Source organism: Schistocerca cancellata, chromosome 9, assembly GCF_023864275.1.
Source record: "Schistocerca cancellata isolate TAMUIC-IGC-003103 chromosome 9, iqSchCanc2.1, whole genome shotgun sequence".
NCBI classification, from domain to species: domain Eukaryota; kingdom Metazoa; phylum Arthropoda; class Insecta; order Orthoptera; family Acrididae; genus Schistocerca; species Schistocerca cancellata.
This window is the reverse complement of record NC_064634.1, coordinates 460,103,520-460,122,710: the sequence shown is the minus strand read 5'-3', so window position 1 is coordinate 460,122,710 and position 19,191 is coordinate 460,103,520. Positions and strand designations below refer to the sequence as shown.

The 19,191-nt window shown below is 40.2% G+C and overlaps 1 protein-coding gene across 3 annotated transcripts in view; it reads right to left on the bottom strand.

Annotated features, from left to right (window-relative positions):
* LOC126100490 (uncharacterized) overlaps nt 1-19,191 on the bottom strand; it is an 89,462-nt gene that overhangs the window by 27,956 nt on the left and 42,315 nt on the right. For all 3 annotated transcript variants that reach the window (XM_049911099.1, XM_049911098.1, XM_049911100.1), the window contains 2 exons: nt 17,549-17,831; nt 4,691-4,928 (listed from right to left, as the gene is read on the bottom strand). In XM_049911099.1, coding sequence (XP_049767056.1) covers nt 4,707-4,928; nt 17,549-17,831 — 505 coding nt within the window. In that variant the 3' untranslated portion in view covers nt 4,691-4,706. The remainder of the gene's footprint in view (nt 1-4,690; nt 4,929-17,548; nt 17,832-19,191) is intronic.

Below are 19,191 nucleotides of genomic sequence, written 5' to 3'. Positions count from 1 at the left end.
GCATGGGCGTAGCTTCGTTTCCTGGAGGGCTACGACGAGCGGACGATGCAAGCGGAGCAGCAACTTCAAGTCCTCTCGGTTGGAGCGAATGCTGCGAATATTCCAGTGAATAAGTGCCATCGTAAGAAAAGGAAGATGAGAGAAGGGGTCACCTCGAAGGCCGCTTAGGGCCTGGCTTCGAGCGAGCACTGCCGCCGCTATCAGTAGGCGGACAGTCATCGTCCATGGGGTCTATAGGGTCATCGGCCATCTCGGGAGGATGGCCGGGAGGGGGAGCTTCCTCCGCCGGTGAACGGCCAGATGTACGGCTACCGGCGGTGCGGCCAGGCGAAACGGATGACGGCCTGGGGCGGCAACCGCTGGGTGGCGCAGGAGAAGAGATGCGCCGTGGCGGAGAAGGAGAACTGTGCTTCCTATGCGCCTTTTTGGAAGGACGTTTGGTGGAAGTACCGGTCGAAGGCTGGGAGGTCGAGGGACGGAGGAAGTCTGCACGGGATGGTTCCTTCTTGAAGGACCGTGCATCTGACTTCGGGGTCTTCGACTTAGCAGAAGCTGAGGAAGTGGCTGGTGTCTGTGGGGTGATGGGAGGAAGAGGAGACGTCGACCGCGCGATCTTAGCACTGGCCGAACGGACGACCGTGGTGCTGAAGGTCAGATCGCATGTCTGGGTTGCGACCTCCCGGGTAGTCCGAGGAGAGGCGAGGACAGTACTATATTTCCCCGCTGGGAGCAGCGTGGGCTTCCTACTAGCCAATAGCTTGCGAGCAGCCGAGGTGGACACTTTCTCTTTGACACGAATTTCTTGGATGCAACGTTCGTCCTTATAGACAGGACAGTCGCGGGAGGATGCGGCATGGTCACCCTGACAGTTCACACAATGAGGAGACGGAGGTGGACAGTCACCCTCATGGGCATCCCTGCCACAAGTGACACATTTAGCCGCATTGGAACAAGACTGTCGAGTGTGATTGAAACGCTGACACTGGTAGCAGCGCGTAGGTGTCGGGACATAGGGGCGAACAGAAATAACCTCGTAGCCCGCCTTGATGCGCGATGGCAGCTTAACACTATCGAAGGTCAAGAAGAGTGTCCGGGTCGGTACAAGGTCGTTGTTGACCTTTTTCATGACCCGATGGACAGCCGTCACGCCCTGCTCAGCGAGGAAAGATTGAAGCTCCTCGTCAGTCAATCCGTCGAGGGAGCTAGTATACACTACACCACGAGACGAATTCAAAGTACGGTGGGCCTCCACCCGGACAGGGAACGTGTACAGGAGGGTGGCCCGAAGCAGTTTTTGTGCCTGAAAGGCACTCGCAGTTTCTAGTAATAAGGTGCCGTTACGCAACCTGGTACAAGATTTGACAGATCCGGCTATGGCATCAACGCCCTTCTGAATAACAAAAGGGTTGACAGAGGAAAAATCCTTTCCGTCCTCAGTGCGAGAAACTACGAGGAACTGTGGGGCAGGCGGTAGTACTTTTGTCACTGTTGGCTGGTCACGTTTCCGTTTTTGGGTCGAAGTCGAAAGCGATGGAGTAGAATCCATTGCGGAGGAATCCCCCATGATTGCCAGCGTCTCCGATGGCGCGCTCCTTCCTTGTGGGGACCCTCTCAGAGGGCACTCCCGCCTTAGGTGAATGTTTACACCTCAGGTCACACCTCCCGAGAAACAGACGGAGGGACCAATCGGCATGGTCAGAAGGTATCAGCTCAGGCAATCACCCCTCCCCGGGCCTGGCCTTTACCAGGGGGTACGCGCGTGCCTTACATGTCTACCCAGGGCGGGGACTTACGCGTTACCCCGTCACCGGCTACGCGTGCGAACGCGTGGGTCGGCCTTCAGACACACACAGGGAGGAAGGAAGAAGAGGAAAAAGAAGAGAGAGAGGGAGAAAGAGAACAGACTGTCTCAAACGCCGAGGCGGAGACCAGAGAAGGCAAGGAGAAGAAGGCAATGAGAAGAAGGCAATGAGAAGGCAAGGAGAAAAAGGCAATGAGAAGGCAAGGAGAAAAAGGCAATGAGAAGGCAAGGAGAAAAAGGCAATGAGAAGGCAAGGAGAAAAAGGCAATGAGAAGGCAAGGAGAAAAAGGCAATGAGAAGGCAAGGAGAAAAAGGCAATGAGAAGGCAAGGAGAAAAAGGCAATGAGAAGGCAAGGAGAAAAAGGCAATGAGAAGGCAAGGAGAAAAAGGCAATGAGAAGGCAAGGAGAAAAAGGCAATGAGAAGGCAAGGAGAAAAAGGCAATGAGAAGGCAAGGAGAAGTCAAGGGAAAGAGTAAGGAAGACAGTGAGGTGGAGAAGAGCAAAGAAAGGGACCAACAAAAGGAAGGAAGAAACGAGAAGTTTAAAACCAAAAAGACCACGATTATAGATCGTGAAACCGTCCGTCTCCGGACGCAGGCGCTAACTACCCCCGTGAGGGGGATGGACTCCTTTTAGTCGCCTCTTACGACAGGCAGGAATACCTCGGGCCTATTCTAATCCCCGGACCCGCAGGGGGGGTGTCTTGTATGTGTGGATGGATATGTGTGTGTGTGCGAGTGTATACCTGTCCTTTTTTCCCCCTAAGGTAAGTCTTTCCGCTCCCGGGATTGGAATGACTCCTTACCCTCTCCCTTAAAACCCATATCCTTTTGTCTTTCCTTCTCCTTCCCTCTTTCCTGACGAGGCAACCGTTGGTTGCGAAAGCTAGATTTTGTGTGTATGTTTGTGTTTGTTTGTGTGTCTATCGACCTGCCAGCGCTTTTGTTTGGTAAGTCTCATCATCTTTCTTTTTAAATATATTTTTCCCACGTGGAATGTTTCCCTCTATTATATTCATATCATTAATTTCAACCCAACAATCACGTTTGTTATTGTTATTGTTATAGTCACTGTTACATTTCGTAGTCTTTTCTGTCATCTTATTTCCTCCTTCTGTTTTTGCCAGCAGTTTTACTATTATACACACACACACACACACACACACACACACACACACACACACACACACACAGATATCCATCCGCACATACACAGACACAAGCAGAAATTTCCTGCTTGTGTCTGTGTATGTGCGGATGGATGTGTGTGTGTGTGTGTGTGTGTGTGTGTGTGTGTGTGTGTGTGTGTGTGTGTGTGTGCGCGCGAGTGTATACCTGTCCTTTTTTCCCCCTAAGGTAAGTCTTTCCGCTCCCGGGATTGGAATGACTCCTTACCCTCTCCCTTAAAACCCGCATCCTTTCATCTCTCCCTTTCCTTCCCTCTTTCCTGACGAAGCAACCGGGGGTTGCGAAAGCTCGAATTTTGTGTGTATGTTTGTGTTTGTTTGTGTGTCTATCGACCTGCCAGCGCTTTTGTTTGTGTGTGTGTGTGTGTGTGTGTGTGTGTGTGTGTGTGTTAATTCCAATTGTAAATATCTATATATTTGTTTAAGTATAGAGCAAGATTGAAGCATTTACTCAACATTTGTGTCAATTCCAATTGTAAATATCTATATATTTGTTTAAGTATAGAGCAAGATTGAAGCATTTACTCAACATACCATGTTCAGTTGTTTCTGTAACAAACGACCGAGATGGAAGGTTCAGTTCAAATGAATTTATCTAAGAACAACTGTCAATCAGCAAACTATTAAATTTAAGTTGGGTAAGATAACAAGAACAAAACATTTATATAGACTACACCTGAAACACAGTTCAAAGTAGGTAGAAAATGGGTATCTTGCAATATGAGACAGAGATGAGAGTCGCAGAATTTGAGTGAAAGAAGAAAACAAAGTCATTGCCAACAGAGATGTAATCTTTAATACAAGGTCTGGATGCTGTGATTAGTAAGTAAAATTACAATTGCAGGACGTTGAGCAAAATAATCATGGAAAGCATGCAGCTCAAAAAGTTAAAAATGAGATAAACTCAGACAAAGAGTCTGATGAATCAGACTGATAAGAACAGTGCTGTTAACAGAAAAGAAACTGTTTATGGCACCTCTTCGACAATTATGAAATTGTTCAACATGACTTTGCAATACTTGATGAAGAGATAACTACTGGAACAAAAGTAAAAAATGAAATGATGGTATCACACACACACACACACACACACACACACACACACACCGTGCTGCTTACAGTCCTGAGATATATCAGGCTTCTGACACAAACACATCCAAACCATTAGGCACCATCATCATCATAGCAGATACAAGAATGATGAAGCTGTAATCTGAAATTGTAAGGTGACTGTGAAATCAAAAAAAGTAAACTTAAATGTGAAACCATCACACTCTGCTTTCAATGCAACATTAGGGGTATAAATGGGACTGTTAAGAGTGAAATTCACATTCATGAAAAGGAGAAATTAGAACAGAATTTAATGGAAGCCTTCAGCTGAATTAAAAGACAGTGAAAGAAAAGGCAAACCCAACAGTTTCATACAGTGGTTGAATAATATTTCAAGCAAGAACTGAGAATTCAATGGGTTCATCTTCTTAATGTTCAAAAAATTCTTGTGAAATTAATGAGTAATAGCCTGTATTAACATATTATTAGCTAACTTTTCATTCTTTTTCATCTTTGCTTTAAGTTTGCTTATCTGATACAAGTGTTACAACAATTTTTGGCCAAATACTACTACTACTACTACTACTACTACTACTACTACTAATAATAATAATAATAATAATAATAATAATAACAAACTGTGGAAACATACCTTAGCCAAGTTATATTTAACAGTTCTTAGGCAACACTTCCTTCCACCAGTTACTGGGATAGTGGTACTTCTGTATCTCGATACCTTCACGTGGTACAGGCATGACGTACCCACCAAACTCCTTCTGAGGCAACGGAGGAGTGATCAGCCTTGGCGGGAAGCACTGCAGGGAGTCCATGCTCTCGCAGTCCGGTGGAAGGACCCTGCGCTTCCATCCCACTCTCCGGAGCATGTTTATCTGGACCACAAAGGAATGTAGTGTTCATAAATGAAAAGCGCATTTAATGTCTGAAGATGGCCTTGTAACTCGAAAACCGATTAACACAATACAGGTAACACTGTAGAACAAAAGCAAACTACTGCTCTTCATTTATTATAATGTTATTCTAGTAAGAACCGACAGAAGATTCAGTTAACATGAATGTAGTGTTAACTTAGAACAGAAATTTAATAACATAGGTCCCCTACCATGGTGACATCTGCAACACAAACACTGAACAGCAATACATAAGATCACAAAAAGGTATACAATGAATGTTCTAACAGATCTACAGTTAAAATATAATGCAAAAATGTCACATAAAAACCATCAAATTTGGAAAAATACAACTCTACAGAAGGTGAGAACAATGTCAGTTTTGATAGTTCCCATACAGATGGCAACACTTATCTCTCAGTTTTTACGTTTGAGGGCTAGCACATTTTTCCATGCATATCTTTATACGATAAGTTGCAGGAGGAGTTCCCAACTGCACAATTCACAAAAGGTGGTGTTGGAGGGAAGAAGCCAGATGGCTGAGGTGATCAGTGAAGACAAGCATGGAGTGTTGTGCAGCATGCTCGGCAATGAGTTGGTCAAGCTGCCTCTGTGTCACACTTTGGCAGTGACCTTACTGTGTGAACAGACAGTTTGCTAGCTGCTGCCCCCCAGTATGCTGCACAGTGGTTGCAGATAAGTTAGTAATACACATGGCTGCTTTCACATGTGGCTCTGCATTTCATGGGGGTAGGAAATGCATGTGACAGGACTGAAGTGTAGCAGTGGGAGGATGTAAGGGACAGATCTTGCAGCTATGTCTTTTACACACACACACACACACACACACACACACACACACACAAATTAACAAGCTATTGACAATCACAGAGAGACAGAGAATACACATGATGACTGGCGACCGGACACATTGTCATTGCTCTTACTAAGAACGTACGACAAATTCTGGAGAAGAAGAGTAATCACAGGCATTATTAGATTGTTGGTTAGTATTTAAGTGATAATTGTTGGATATCCGTTTGTGTTCATCTACAACAGAGCAGGTTATTGTTGAAATAATCAAGACAGGCAGAACTAGATGTGTGAAAAATTAGTTTGTTGTCATGTAACACGGAGAAGATCAAAACACATGAACTGGAAATGATTTGTCATTAGAGGCTACAACTGGTGATGTAGTTCGCAGAGCAGGACAAGAGGGCACAAGATGGTCTGAAGTTACTGAAACTAATGTCCAACCAAGGATTAGCAGGGATGTAGTAGTGAAATAGGAGCCAAATGAGAACCAATGAGCATGCAGTAGCATGTACTAGTGACAGAACGGACAGAGATCCAATGTTGGTTAAAATCTTTAGTACATTAAGTGAAAACAAAAATAGCCAAAATGGAACAAAATTAGATCAGGCTAAATTAAATGAACAAAAAATGATTCAGAGAGCTTTAACAGAAGTGAAATGTAATAGTAAAAAATGAAATGGAAGCAGCAGTAAAGAACAAATTGCCAGGCTTCAAGGACAGGATTAACGAAACGTAACATCCAAGTGAAAATTAAAATGGCAGAGGCAAGTAACCAATGTTGAACAGAGACTAAAGGGTTTTCAAAAGAAATGGGGAGGCAAAGACCAAAATAAATGTAATGCAGGAGACCCAAGGAGAGCCAAAAGCAGAGTTGGATTCCCTACAAAAGGCTTAATACAATGGAAGAGAAAGTCAGCAAGCATAAGATTGCATGAAAAGCTGAAAAGTTATACCATAATATGGTATAATTTTCTAGCCATTCATGCCATCTTATGCTTGATAATGGTCATCTGACCGAAACTAGTAGTGAAGTGAATTGTGCAAAATAAACGACAGCTACAGGTTCACCACGAATTTTAACAATTATTTGGCAGCCAAGTATCCCCACCTGCAAACATACATAAAGAAAGCCAGCAGTATGGAACACAAGCTGCCAGATGTTATTGGAGGAATGGTGTCATATAATGCCAGCAACTACACTTTGAGAATTATTGTGAGATAGTGAAGTTTACCAGCCTAGAATTCAAGAGGGGTGTGGGGGAGTTACTTTATGGATTCCGTAAAGGTGTTGAGAGGAATATACCTCACATATAAACAGAGGAAGGTAGCCGCCAAATGCAACTTAATAAAAGAAGATAGCCAGTGGTGAGGTAATGACATGAGAGATCAGTGTTCAGACTTACAAGATTTGAAGATTCATCAACAAGTATTAGTTCAGTGGTGCATAGGCAAATGTCATTAGAGAATTTTTGAGAAATCCTGACTGCAATAGCTCTGCATACACAAAACCCTGCTGTGAGCAAATGCTAAATAAAATCTGGTAAACACAGGTGGTGTTGAATGTATAGCTCAAGCTTGTAAGAGTACAGACATCAATCCTGTACATGACAGATCAAACCTACCCTTAAGCTTCTTTGATAGAACACAGTGGCATCGCTGGTGGGGATGCCCCCACAGTTCTAGAAGAGACAGATTGGTGCCTGGAGATTGCTTGACATGAAGGGGTAAGTCAGTCACACCAGAGTCATAGTGCGAGTATGATGTGTGTGTGTGTGTGTGTGTGTGTGTGTGTGTGTGTGCGCGTGCACGCACGCGCAAAAAGCCGTCATGGTTAAAGCAATAATTTTGAAGCTCAGAATGTTTTGTATCAGGAGAATTTTTATATAATTAAAAGACAATTGTACACTAAGGTACTGGCAATGGTAAACTCATATAAGCTCATGGCAGATGACTGGTTGTAAATGTTGTGTGGGTGCAATTAGAACAAGCAGGGAAGTGGTATTTTAATTTAGAATGAAATAAATTACAGGAGAGTGTGGGAGAACAGGCAGGGCACCAACTGTAGGTTCATGGTCAGAACTTTAATTATCGCACATGTACCTTGGGAGTTATTTCGCCCTCCAAACTTGTGAATGTACAATGCCTAATTATCCAACCAGCCTGACTACAGCAACTAATAATCATGTATAAATCAATAAACAGTATGGAGTGGTGACTTGCAAGTTGTGCAAACTTTGCAGAAATATCACCAAAATAAATACAGGATTTTATACCACTGAAAATTTTATGAAATGAACTGAATGACCTAACCAAACAGAAAGAACTATAAGCAACCCATACAAAGAGGAAACAACAAGAAATTTTGAGAGAATAGGATTTGTAGTTCCCAACTGCTATGCGGAACAAGAGGACAGGATACATTTGATGAAATAAATGCAAGGAGATCAAACTACCAGTGGAATATTAGAAGAAAAAGAGGATTAAAATAGGTGAGAAATTGCATACTAGCAAATTTGCAAACACTAAGCCGCTGTGGTGAAGATACACACCAAAAAGGAATGTGATTGTTGAGCACTTGAACCAAAACTGTATGAGAAAGTACTATGACTGTAACCATATAAGCTCAGGTTGCAGGAAGCTGGTTGAGAAATGCAACACATGAAGACATCAAACCACTGCCCACAAGTGTGAAGGTAATATTTGTGGTGAGGAAGAGTGCGCAACAAATGAACACATGCTTATTGTAAACATGTTTCAACAAACAGCAGGTCACAGCAATAGAGATAAATTTGGGTATGTGGTTTATGATGTTCAGAACCAAGACAGTCAAAATATTGAAGTTCTAGAACAACAGAAAGGAAACACATAAATATATAGACACTGGACAAAACTGTAAAAAAGGATGGCAATTATAAGAACAACAAGTTGGAGTCTAGTATAATAGGCAGGAGTAGTACAAGAAGAATTACTTGACTTAGTGCAAGGTGTGAAGAAATGGTCTATGAGAATTCTACTCAAGAGGAGATATACAACATTGTAGAGAGCATTGTAAAAAGGAAGAGAGTGCTGCAGCTGACATAAAAAAAAGCCTCTTATTGCATTCTGACGTTTACACAAGCAATGAAGATGAAGGTACTGGTAATGAACAGGAGGACAATTTTAAAGTGAAGTGCCACATGATTAATTGTGAAAGAAGATATGTGTGAATTTGAAAAAGACTGGATAGAAGCATGAATTTAAAAGAAGTTGCAGTGTAATTAATAATATGCACTAAGAAGAAAAGAGGTAGATTTGAAAGAGAATGAAGAACATAGGGAAAGATAGATTGCTACTTACCGTAAACATGACACACTAAGCTGCAGGCAGGTACAGGGTGTACATAAAGTCTGGGAACACTTTGAATTATTTATTGCACAAGAACCAAACATTCTACAGATATCACACATATGTCATTTTGAAGAGAATCCCTGAAAGTTTTTTTTCATATATACTGCCACAGTGTAGTTTGGTAATTTGTGGATAGTCAGCGCTAGTCACAAACATGGAGAGTTCAGGTGTGGAGTGAGCTTTCTGTGTGTTGGAGTTCCACAAGCAAGTGTGCTACAGCTGTTCAACAGATGTTTAGAACCAAGCCACCAACAAGGAAGGCCTTTTACCACTGGCACAACAAATTCGTTATGACAGGCTGCTTGTGCCTGGCAAAGAGAAGTGGATGTTCCAGTGTGAGGGAAGTGAATGTGGAGCGTGTACGAGAGACATTTATAAGGAGTCCAAAGAAATTGGTGTGTCGTGCATCCCGTGAACTCAAACTGGCTCTAAGGACAGTGTGGAAAGTCATGCGACAGAAACTGCCCATGAAATTAGTCAAGCTGGAGCTATTGCGGAAGCTCAATGACGATGACAAAGACAAGCATTTTGAGTTTTGTTTGCAGTTGTAAAAATTGAATGAGGATGGTGATGACATTGTTGATTGCTTAATTTTTAGCCACAAAGCCGCTTTTCTCACTAATGGGAAAGTGAGCAGGCATAATTGCCGAATCTGAGGTACAAAGCATCCACACGAATGCATTAAATTTGAGCGTGATTCTCTAAAGGTAAATGTTTTTTCTGTGCCTTGTTACATCGAAAATTATACAAGCCATTCTTCTTCACTGAGAAAACTGTCACTGGATATTTCTACTTGGACACGTTTCAGCAATGGCTGATGCCTCACATGCAATCAGGCTCTCCGTTCAGCTTTCAGCAGGATGGGGCTCCACTCCATTTTCATCAGTAAGTTCGTGGGTACCTGAACACGGAGCTGCCGCATCGATGGATCGGCTGTGCTACAGAAGGGGACAACTGTTTCATGAAATGGACTCCCCGACCACCAGATCTCCTTCCATGTTACTTTTCTGTGGGGACACATTAAAGATCTGGTGCATGTACCACCTCTACCACATGACGTAGCAGAGCTCCGGGAGGAGAGAATATGGGAAGCGACTACCATGATCGACGATGCCATGCTGAGACAGGTATGGCAAGAATTTGATTACCGTATTGACATCTGCTGGGTCACTCATGGTTCGCATATTGAATGTTTGTAAAAAAAAACCAACTTTGAGTCTCTTCAAAATGCAATATGTATGACATCTGTAAAATGTTTAGTTCTTGCGCAATAAATAATTGAAAGTGCACCTGGACTTTATGTACACTCTGCACAATAAAGAGACACTTAAGCCCATTTCACACGAGTGACTTTCAGCTCAAAACTGACAACTCAAAGTGTGTGTAGATTTTATGCCTGCATGTAAATCAGCAACCAACCATGATGAAATGTGTCTATGACATCAACGATCTCCAGATTGTGCCGAGTGTGGAGTTCTAAATTACTAAGTATGCTGCAAACTGCACATGCACATTGGCACAAGATTATGGCGGCATTTGCTAGCATCGGAAGTTATGACCTATTCTGGTTGAGTTCACTTCCATTATAGAAATGGATTTTGTGCATTCATGTATGCTGTATATTTACTATGTTGTTTACTTCATTTCTGTGAGACACTGGAAAGGTTGCACAAGGTCTTGGCATTTTTCGTACCAGTTTTCTCCAACAAAAGAGATGGAATATATGAAAGCAAAAAGTATTTACATTTTATAGAGATGAAAAACCTACACTGTGCACAAACAAGAACATAAACAGATAAACATATTTCAATAGCATTTATTTCAACGGAGAGAAACTGAGTGTTGTTGGACAAGAAAAATAATTTTCATCGTAAGCGTATTTGGCACTTAACACAAAAAGCATGTTACAAAAGATAAAGCAGAAAGGCACTATTTACTGCGTTCTACATTTTGTCTAATGTGTTTGCAAATATATATTTTCTCCAGCAAATATGTGTTTATGTTCTGAAACGTTTGGATGACAATTTTCTGACACTTTCACTTCTCAGGAATGTGAACAATTTATCACAAGACCTTCGGCAAGAACTTCCAATATCAATTCCTCTTTAGTCTTTAATAAACTTATAGTCATTGCCTGTTCCTACATTCTCTTACTATCTTTTGATTTTCCCGTAGCAAGAATAGCGCCTCATAGCCTCACTTTCACCACTCAGATGAAAAACTGCACAGTAGACATCTCTCACACCGGCAAATTTGGTGTTGACATGTTAACAAAAATGTCTACTCCACGCATATGTGACTCAGTATGCAAATAAAATGCCAGGAGCACCACAGTCGACGCACTTGTCTGAAGTAGTCAATTGAGACAAGCAAGAAAATCATGTAAAAAGGGCTTTACACATTAGTTTTTGGCCACAGCCTTCATCGGAAAAGGAAACACATACACATTCACTCACAAAAGCAAGCACAGCTAATGCACACATGATTATCATCTCCAGCAACTCAGACCAGACTTCTTTACCAGTCCAAGCAGCCTCAGACGGTGGTCATTTCGTGTGTTAAGTGTGCTTGCTTGTGTGATTGAATGTGAATGTGTTTCTTTTTATGACAAAGGCTGTGGCCAAAAGCTAATGTGCAAGTGCCTTAATTGTGGATATCTGCAACTTAGCATGTCATCTTTACAGTAAATAGTAATCTATCTTTTTCCTTACATTGTTGATAATCCAATATGGAATTTCCATTGTTTAAAGAGAATAAATAGAAAGGAAAACATGAAGAGATGTAGAACAGGGGCAGCATGAAAATATGTTAAAAGACTTTTGAAAGCAGCAACACAAACCAATGTTTGCGAAAAACGCAAAAAGCTCAATATTGTAGAATTGAGAAAGGTGAACATATTATCAGACCAGCACAGAAAGTTTTTAGTAAGCAGGGGAGAAGGAAGGAGGGACTGACTTCTGGTGAGGAAAGATATCAATACCTGAGCCAATCAAAGAATGGAGTGAAGGAAGCATGACGAAAGAAAGTCAAACTGTGATAGAAGCATTAATTCAAGGGTCACAACAAGCTGAAATGCTATTTCATGGGTGAGGAAGACAGGAGGGGAAAATATGATTTTCACTGTATCAGTGAATGATGATAATTTGCATACTGGGAACAAGTGGAAGAAATACAAGGAACATGGAAAGAGAGACTACAATTGCTACACTTGCTCAAACAATGGATGCTGGTGTAAATAATGAGTCACAAAACTCACACATGAAACTTTTGAACTTAAATCACAAATTAACATTACCAAATTTCTTTAAAACTACTGATAGCCTTGAGCGAGCCAGCCCTGATTGGTGAGCAAGATGTATGAGACAGATAAAGTACCCCCAGACTTCAAAAAAATATATACATAATAATTCCAATCCTAAAGCAAGCAGGTATTGACAGATGTGAAAATTACCAAACCATCAGTTTAATAGTCACAGTTGCAAAATACTAACACGAATTCTTTACAGATGAATGGAAAAACTGGTGTAGAAGCCAACCATGGGGAAGATCAGTTTGGATACCGCAGAAATGTTCAAACACGTGACGCAATACTGATCATACAACTTATCTTAGAAGATAGATTAAGGAAAGGCAAACCTACGTTTCTAGCATTTGTAGGCTTAGAGAAAGCTTTTGACAATGTTGATTGGAATACTCTCTTTCAGATCCTGAAGATGGCAAGGGTCAAATACAGGGAGCGAAAGGCTATTTACAATTTTTACAGAAACCAGACGACAGCTGTAAGAGTCGGGGGGCATGAAAGGAAAGCAGTGGTTGGGAAGGGAGTGAGACAGGGTTGTAGCCTATCCCCAATGTTATTCAATCTGTATATTGAGAAAGCAGTGAAAGAAACAAAAGAAAAATTTGGAATAGGAATTCAAATCCATGGAGAAGAAATAAAAACGTTTGAGGTATGCTGATGACAATGTAATTCTGTCAGAGACAGCAAAGGATCTGGAAGAGCAGTTGAATGGAATGGAATGTGTCAGGAAAGGAGGATATAAGATTGTTTGTTTTGTTTTGCTTCAGGGCACAAAAAACAACCGGCGTCATATGCGCCCAAGTCAAAACTATAGAACCTGAACACAGAGAGGAGTTAAATGACTATATGTCAGTCTCAATGGACAGAATAGGAGACAGCTAAAAACAGGCATGCGGAAAAAGGGCTAAAAAGAAACATGTGCTATTGTTAAGCATCTGTCCAATTTTAAAGTCAATTCAATCCAGAGTACACATGAATTCAGACAAAATTCAGTTTAAATGTTATAAATGTCCCTAAAAAGCCACATTACGCATTGTAGATTCCATAGTTGTCAGCACGGCGAAATTTGCTTCCTGCACAACACCCTCATTGCCCACATTTGTCGTAATTCAACTTCTCACCCAAGCTGGTGTCACTGCTCCCCTTCGAACTATTCTGTAGTGCTGTACTTGAGCAATAGTAAAACATGGACGGCAATATCTTTTAGGGTGCAGATCACATGTAACAACAGCAACTAACATGTAAATAACAGAAGCAATCAATCACGATTCAGTACAATTCTCAATCTTTTGCTTGTCCTGTAATCTAGTGACATATGTCTCTACTATCTCCAAAATGGGTTTTTCTGCCATAATTTATTCCTGCAAAAAATTGCTGTCTGTTAAAAAAAATTTAAAAAATTAAAAAAAAAGAGAAAGAAAAAAAGAGAAGAAGAAGAAGAAGAAGAAGAAGAAGGAGAAGAAGAGCAGTGAATTCTGGATTAATTTTCTTTCTCATTTCATCTTAATGTCACCATCCTGTTGTAAGGTTGGTAATGTTTTTCCCGTTATCCTGACACATGAACAGAGACCAGATTTCTCATTTGTGACCCACGTGGTAAATCATTACAGTTTCTCAGAACCAAATAAAATATTGACTGTGGTTCAGAATCAAGTAATGGACTTTGAGGGACAATTTTTTCACCTCTGAATGTTACCTACACTTAAAAAGCAGCATAAATTCATGCATACAGTATCGATAGATCTATAAGAACTTTTATTGCAAACCTGTTGAAATACAACAAAATTTTTAAGTTGATAGAATTTAATGCTATTTCCTCCCGTTTTCACTAAACTGTCGATTTTCAAGCAGAGCATTAGACTGTTTTACTGGCTAATTCATAGTTTCTTGACTAGCCTTTGCACTAGCACCCCAAGTCACACATCACATGATCGTTCGAGCAAGATTGGTACTGTATCAAGCGCTTTGGCATACTGAGAAATCTCGAGCCTATTAGAATACAGATATTGTTTGCTAAGCCCTACCATTCAGAATTCTACAAAATACATCTGTACGAAAGCTCAATGACCAAAGCTTTATTTGCAAATGTAGGTTGAACCCCATAGTCATATATTAAACAGTGTGAAAATGTTCACCTCAGCAGCAATAGTTTAATCTGAGCATATAAGATGAGCCTGTATTTTTCGAAAGATGGATTTGGGGAAAAAAAGCCTTGTCTTATGAACAGATAAATACAGTATACTGGTGTGAACTCCCCTCATGACCACCTCACCTCCCAAGGATGATGTTTAATGGAAAAGAAATTTAAACAACAATAACAGATCAAAGTTCAAAATTTTTATGTTATTATCTTTAAGTAACATAAACTGAATTACTTGTTGTCATGGTCTTCAGACAGAATACCTGTCCGATGCAGCTCTTCATGCTACACTATTCTGTACAAACCTCTTCAACTACAAATAGCTACTGCAGCTGACACCCTTCTAAATCTTCTTACTGTACTCATCTCTTTGTCTCCCTCTAGGATTTTATACCCCCACACTTCCCTCCAGTACTAAACTGGTGATCCCTTGATGTCTCAGAATGTGTCCTATCAAACAATCCCTTCTTTTGGTCAAGTTGTGCCACAAATTTCTTGTCTCCTCATTAGTTACGTGATCTACCCATATAATCGTCAGCATTCTTCTGTAGCACCGCATCTCAAAAGCTTTTATTCTCTTCTTGTCTAAACTGTTTATTGTCCATGTCTCACATCCACACAGAGCTACACTTCATACAAATATTTTCATGAAAGACTTCCTAATACTTATATCTATATTCAATGTTAACAATTTTTTCTTCTTCAGAAACACTTTTCTTGCCAGTGCCAGTCTGCATTTTATATCGTCTCTTCTTCAGCCATCATCAGTTATTTTGCTACTCACACAACAAAACTCATCTACTACTTTCAGTTTCTCTTTTTCTAATCTAATTCCCTCATCTGATTTAATTTCACTACATGCCATTATCCTTGTTTTGTTTCTGCTGGTATTTATCTTATATCCTCTTTTCAAGACACGGTCCACTCCATTCAACACTGCTCTTCCATGTCTTTCACCATCTCTGACAGAACTACAATGTCATTCACAAACCTAAAAGCTTTTATTCTTCTTCCTGAACTTTAATTCTTACTCTATACTTTTCTTTGATTTCCTTTACTGCTTGCTCAATGCACAGATTGAATAATGTAAGGGATAGGCAACAACCCTGTGCCATTGCCTTCTCAACCAGTGCTTGCCATTAATAATAAGTTTATTGCAGCCAAATAGCAATACAAGTTCAAGGTACAATGATTATAATACACGAAATTAGAAATTTTACATACTGTGATTTGCAGTCACTTACTGACTGTGTCCTTTTGGTACAGAGTTCTATATGGTAACATTTGCATATTTGATGACACAGCTTACACTCGCACATTGTGTTTGGTTCATGATATGGCATGTTGCTGCAAATATGGTGATGGAAACCATGGACTGCCATTTTGGTGATCACATGTCTCATTTCGAAGTTTTCTTTTGTCCATGTTTGGTCAATCATGGCGCTTGTGTTGTAAAATTCCGGGGTATATCTTCCTTTTTTCCTGCAATGTTTTAATTACACTTTCCAAAGCGCTGGTATTCGTTAGCATCAGGTTTGTCCATAGATTTTCAATGAGAAAGGGTTCCCTCGCCAGCAGGTGTACAAGTCTGGATCCTGTTGTTTTGAGCACCCCTATTGCTTTCTTTATATAAGTCACCTTCACTCTTTCATGTGTCATTAGGTTTTTCACTGTAAATTCTATGCCGAACAGTGCTTGCCTTCATTTCCCTTGACTCTTGTAACTGCCATCTGGTTTCTGTGTAAGTTGTAAATAGCCTTTTGCTCCATGTGTTTTACTCCTGCTACCATCAGAGATCCAAAGAGTGTACTTCAGTCAATGTTGTTAAAAGGTTTCTGTAAGCCTACAAATGCTATAAATGTAGGTATGCCTTTCCTTAACCTACCTACTAGATAAGTCATAGGGTCAGTATTGCCTCACGTGGTTCTACACTTCTCCAGAACCCAAACTGACCTTCGCCAAAGTTGGCCTCTACCAGTTTTTCCATTCTTCTGTAAGGAATGTGTGTTAGTATTTTACAATGATGACTTATTAAACTGATAGTTTGGTAATATTCACTCCTGTCAGCATTTGCTTTCTTTGCAATTCAAACTATTACATTCTTCTTGAAGTCTGAGCGTATTTTACCTGTATCATACATCTTGCATGCCAGATGGAAAAGTTCTGTCATGGCTGGCTCTCCCAAGGCTATCAGTAGTTCTGATGGAATACTGTCTACTTCTGTGGCCTTACTTCGACTTAGGTCTATCAAATTCTTCTCACTGTATCAAATCTATCATCTCATCCTTCTCTTCATCCTCTTCCAGTTCTATAATATTGCTTTCAAGTTCATCTCCCTTGTACAGACCCCAAATTACTTATGCTCTTATAGTGGAACTACATGAGTTGAACTACAGTAGTTGTTCATTTACAATATCAAAAATGTGATGCTGAGTTTTGGCATGTTATTATAGTTTATTTAATACTGATTTTAGTTTGTTTTGTTTAGTAATTTAATTTGATCCTTAACTCAGAAACAGAATAACAACTTGGCAGCAGAATTAGGAAAAGTTGTCCACATCCTAGCAGTGTTACAAGAAGTTAGAAGTTAGCTTTGGGGAAAAAATTCTTGTACTGGTGAATGCTTGTACACAGTGACAAAAATTTCATAGCTAGTAGCTTTTCGGATCAGTCTACCAAGACAAAGGTCAAATAACAGTAAGCAAAATTACCTACATGAACAAACACACAGCTTAATGTGTAAATCCATTGTGTCAGATGGTTATGATAAAAATGCTTTCAACATTAGTTCTATTACAGCTTCAATTTTGAAACACGATGTATGGTGCTAATACATGAAGTGTGTTTATGCCTTCATGAGGTATAGATATCATATATGAAGAGAAAAGGCTATGGTTTCATAGCCAAGAATATTCCAACAAGCAAGCATGGAAAACATATTTCATACACACGGCTTACCATGTGGTCTTCCTCAAAAACAATAAGTTGCACAGATCCACCAGCAAACTGTGGATCCTTGACAGTGTACCTCCCTTCCGCACTATCGTAGGCCAGTTGTAGGCCTTGCTTCCGGAATGCTCTGAGAAGGAAAACTTCATCCTTCCTAGCTAGCTCCTCATTGCGGAGGCACATCTCTACATCAGACTCCCATGGCAGCGAGCGGGACAGTCTTATCTGGCCCCACAGTGCTCCGTAGCAAAGGAAGTGCGTCAGTCCCAAGGAAGAAAGAACTCTGTGTGTTCTGTAAAACAAATTACAATTTTTATTTTGTGTTTTAAGTCCATAACTGTACAGTAATTAAGGACCAAGTTATGCATAATGCAATTTTTTAAAAAAAAGTTGGTTCAACAACTAAACCTTTGTCTAGCAATAACATTAGTTACAATACAGCAGTTGTTTTGTGACAAGCAAAAATATGTCCCCCTAGATCGAGTGCGCCACCATGCCTACATCTGGGAAATAGAGAAATGGAAATAGAAAGAGTATCCTTCAGTGTTGCTATACACTGAAGAGCCAAATGAACTGGTACACCTTCCTAATATTTTGTAGGGCCCCCAAAATCACACAGAAGTGCCGCAACACGATGTGGCATGGACTCGACTAATGTCTGACATAGTTCTGGAGAGAACTGACACCATGAATCCCAGGGCTGTCCATAAATCCATTATGGAGAGTTAGAACGGAAAAGATCTTTTTTTCACATTTCTGGATTTTTCTCTCTTTATATAATTATTTTATTTGGAAAATTGCAAATTTTATATCACTTATAAACTCTCATGGAAAGTATTTTATTTTATTTTTTTAAATATAATCTACACCAGTTGAAAATGTTAAAATTTTTACATGCATTACTTCAAGATCTAATAAAATGGGTAATTTTTTATATAGAAGGCTGTGGATTGCTGTGTTACACAGGTTAAATTACGTGTTTGTTTTGGTAGCACTGTCAAAAACAGTATCGTATCATTTCATAGTATGAACACGCATTGTATGTCTAAGTGCTAATGTTTTTCTGAGGAAAAGTGACGAATAGATTGGTAAATCTCTCAAAAAGAAAAGTAAGACACCAAAACGAAGTGTTTTTAAGAAATGTGAGTTTCACGGAAATAAATTTTCGAATAAAGGGAAACATTGTGTTCAACATGTGGTGTGAGAAGTTACAGACAATGACATACAGGCAAACTCATCAGTATCTAGAGAAACACCCATTAGTGCTTCGAAGATTAAAATAAAACATGATACACAGTTTTCTCAAGACGAAAGTGATGTAAATGGTAGGTTAGGTTATATTCTAATACATTTACATATACTAACAATGGTGTTAGGTGAATGTGTGTGTTACAAAATATGTGGAGGGCCAGTTAGTTTATATGTAGACAGCAAGGTGTCAAATGGACTAGCCAGGAAACTCATCATTAATTGTGCCAGTTGTAAATATACTCATTAATTTTGGAAGTCTGATAAGTGTAAAGATAATCATTTATTAAAGTACGTTAAGTGGTTTTATGGACTGAGGAGCCATTGGCAAAGGACACGTAGAAACAATGTATACCGTGTATGAATATGCCACGCCCACCTTGTAAAATCGACAAGTATGCAGG